The 3,628-nt window shown below is 44.7% G+C and overlaps 1 protein-coding gene across 1 annotated transcript; it reads right to left on the bottom strand.

Moving 5' to 3' along the window:
* Positions 1 to 1,311: 1,311 nt before the first annotated feature.
* Positions 1,312 to 2,261, bottom strand: LOC119361771 (defensin-like protein CAL1). The gene is made up of 2 exons (XM_037626922.1): positions 2,012 to 2,261; positions 1,312 to 1,908 (listed from the first exon to the last, which is right to left on the bottom strand). The coding sequence occupies exons 1-2, from the start codon at positions 2,073 to 2,075 to the stop codon at positions 1,721 to 1,723; spliced, it is 252 nt and encodes an 83-aa protein (XP_037482819.1). The 5' UTR covers positions 2,076 to 2,261; the 3' UTR covers positions 1,312 to 1,720.
* Positions 2,262 to 3,628: the final 1,367 nt, after the last annotated feature.

Here is a 3,628-nt window from a genome sequence, read left to right as displayed (position 1 = left end):
GATGAACAAAAAAATTAGAACCAGGAATAAAGAGAGAAAGGAAAGGAAAGAGAAAAAAGGAACAGAAAATAAATAACAAATAAACAGGAAAAAAGTTCTAAAAAGGAGAAAAAAGGCAAGACCTCAAGAAAAACACTAAAATGGATGAGAAGCCGATTCCCAAATAAAACCACATGAAAAGAACCCGCGCGAAAAGGCTTTAAGCAAATACCGTCCCCACCCTCGGTTCCTAGGCGGGCTGACCCAAATCAAGAGCTCTCTGAGAGAGCACTTGCAATAACTCACCGTAAGTGAGATATAGTTTTTGTGATAGTTTCGCGAGTGAGGAGGGTACGGGAGTTATTGGGACGGTCAATATTGTGTTATAGGCTCTATTTGTAGCACAAGGCACAAAAATAGGATGATCTCCTTCTCGTTCTAAAATGAGCGCTAAATAAAAATTGTGGGTCACATGACTACAATAACTTAAAAGAATATAAAATTTTGTCTAAAAAATAAAATATAAAAGTATACCACTGAAAAAAACTTCGGCATATGGGACACATGTAACTCATGAGGGCCCATAAGGTTTGTCCCAATTGTGAGCAGATCATGATGCCTGCCTTGTGGTGTGTGCTAGCCCATGTGCAACACAAAGTATTTATATAGGTGCTTGTAAAAATGAACCTGTTTTTTATAAAGCACCAGTATTTATTTGTGTAGCATAAATGCTTACTTAGTCACCTAAAAAAATTATCGGTGTTTAAGAATTTTTTTCAAGCAACTCTTGAAACATCTTACAATCTTACATTGTCTCTGCTTATAGTGTGTGATTGGATGGATTTATATCCATCCTCCTACCCCACACTAAGTCAACGGCACATCCTTATTACTAGGAGGAGTATCCAGAGCGCTTTACCAAAATATCTCTGTACGGTTAGACTCTGGAGGGCTTTTGCGGAATTGTTCTTCCAAGGAAATGGTGGTCTATGCATCTTTTTTCTTCTTCTGATTTTCATGTGTAATATTTTTTTATTAAAGGTAGAAAAATATGATTTGTAGACCAGCTGGTTTAATTAAATCCCAGTGCACATAAAGCTGTTTCTTTTAGTAAAAGAAAAGTTGTACTCATGTTAATGCTCTACTATGTTATTTTCTTTCTCAAAAGAAAACTTGGTTTCTTTTGACAAGGTATTTTTTAATAGAGAAAAGGCCTACAATCTAGCGTTAAATTTTTGACAAGGTTACGTTCAACTTATAGTTGTTCATGTATACAAATGAAATCTTTATGCAGCTTCCAAAAACGTCTTGTCACATGAAAATGCAGTAGTCACAAGCAATAATACTAGCATTTGCCTTTGAACACGATCACACTTACACAGAGACAGGGGGGAAAGGGGGATGCATTGCACAAGTCCATCCATGCTGAAACAACGAACATATTTATTACATCACCACACACAAATCAGGCATAAACACGGCGTACAGCGAAGTAAACTACAGAGACCCCGATTGATTTTTCTACTTTATTAGTTGTCCTACTGATTAAGAGGGACGCACCGATGAACAGAACAGAACTAGTTACGGCACGGATGATCTAGTTAAGAACTAGTACGACTGACTGACGAACCTGGACGCACCGACCAACAGAACAGATATAAGCTAATTATTAGCTAACGGCACGGATGATGTAGCATCGGACGTCTCGGCGCTGGCCGGCAGGGCGGGGCCAGCGTGCGGCCTAGCAGGGCCTCTTGCAGAAGCACTTGCGCGCGAAGTGCGGCGTGTGGCAATCGCCCTCGGGGAAGCTCTCGGTGCGGCAGACGGCGGCGCAGTTGCTGCTGCTGAGGCAGGCGCCCTTGAACTTGTGGCTCTGCGACAGGCAGTCCCGCGCCTCCGCCAGCTTGGTCGTCGTCGTCGTCCCCATCTCTGCATGCACATCAACCAAACCACATTAAGCAACTAAGGGTCATCCAGGAAACAGATCACAGCTCGCTGGGAATTAAGAGTGAGGATGGGAGGCGGCATGTACCCGTGGCGACGAGGAGGAAGAGCAGGAGGAGGGCGGACGCGGTCATGCGACGAGAGAGCGCCATCGATCTGCTGATCTTGCTCACGTACTGGACTGAGGAGCTACCCTGCTGCTGCTGCTAGTGCTATGTACGGGTGGCTGTGTTAGCTAGTAGCAAAGCGAATGGAGTGGAGAGAATGGACACGAGTGAGAGCAAAGAGTGGGGTTTATATAGGCAGACGGTAGATTAGTGTGGGTGCTCTCTCGATCCCATCACTTCACCTGCACCCATCCACGTTGCCACCCGCACCCACTAAATTCATTCCATGCCCAAACTGATGGAGTTGGGGAGCTAGTGGTTGTTTCACGGGCTGGATTTACAAACGCGGTTGCCACCTCCCCACGATCTCGTGCACGAGAGCAATGGCCCATTACACGTTGCCACCCAGGTCCATTATTTCGTTCCATTTCCATGTCGAAACTGGTGGATTTCCTTACCGATGAATGGTCATCAAGGTCACATGCTGCTCTTCAGGCAGGCCGAACAGATTATAGCTGGATTCCATCAAAACTGGTGGGTGGTCATGGAGAGCGTCCATCAAGGTCCTGAGGCAACACTCACGGGCCTGCTGAATATAGTGCTGGGTCCTAAGAAGAAAGATCATATTCGGAGCCCTTCCCGGTGTTGTTTAGATATTTGGAGCCGTCATAATCTTCTTCATTGTGATCATCATCTGGCCCGCGAGGATTGCGTATGATATTGAACAGGGCCCCTTCTCCCTCTCTGCCGGTATTGTCTGCCATAGGTTTTATTTAACTAATCCAAAAGAAATATATTCAAATTACAATGCATGGATGCAATCAATTAATAAGGAAAAACTGAATCAATCATAGTACATAATAAGCATCATCGAATATAATCTCGAATACGTCGTCACGAATAATAGATATAATCTCGAATACATCGTCTCGAATAATATATATAATCTCGAATAAATCATCTCGAATATTATATATCGAATACATCACTAGCTAGCTAGCTAATAAAGATCGAATACTAGAGAGTATTCTAGGCCACTCGCGGTTCCTGAGGCGCGAGCGGTGGACAATCAAAGTGAAGGAACCATCACTGGATCATAGCTCGGGTAATCTCCCGAAAGAACCTGCCAGGTATTGGAGAACCTGACGTCCATAGCAGCCATGTAGTGATGGACGTGCTCGCCCTCCTCCCTGACACGGCGATGTACCACCTCCGGCGGGGCCGGCTCCCTCCGCATCGAAAGTGGCCCACGCGAATGCCACCAAAGGAGACCAGGGTCGACGACGGGACCCGGGGCCGGGTTCCTCACCAAGCGTCGCGCCCCTGAAGGTAGCACCTCCCAGTGCCAGCCCGGCGGAGCCCAGTCCCAGAGATGGGTCCTCTGAAGCAGGACGTCATCGCGAACTGGTCGACGGCGAGGACGCGGGCCGGGCATCGTCGACAACAAATACTATATGCCGCAAAAGTAAAGTAACATTTTTAAATGATGAATTTTGATTTCATATATGCAAATTCTAAATTTTATAACTAAAACTAACATTTCTAATATTTCTATAACTAAAACTAACATTTCTAATATTTCTATAACTAAAAAACAT

This window comes from Triticum dicoccoides, chromosome 1A, assembly GCF_002162155.2.
Source record: "Triticum dicoccoides isolate Atlit2015 ecotype Zavitan chromosome 1A, WEW_v2.0, whole genome shotgun sequence".
NCBI lineage: Eukaryota > Viridiplantae > Streptophyta > Magnoliopsida > Poales > Poaceae > Triticum > Triticum dicoccoides.
Note: the sequence above shows the minus strand (reverse complement) of the source record. Positions and strands in the feature narration are given on the sequence as shown.

What these genes read in the sequence shown, in the direction of transcription:
- LOC119361771 (XM_037626922.1), bottom strand. Translation starts at nt 2,075, where the DNA reads ATGGCGCTCTCTCGTCGCATGACCGCGTCCGCCCTCCTCCTGCTCTTC. An exon ending in CTTCCTCCTCGTCGCCACGG is followed by an intron (nt 1,909 to 2,011) that starts GTACATGCCGCC and finishes ATGTGCATGCAG; the next exon opens with AGATGGGGACGACGACGACG.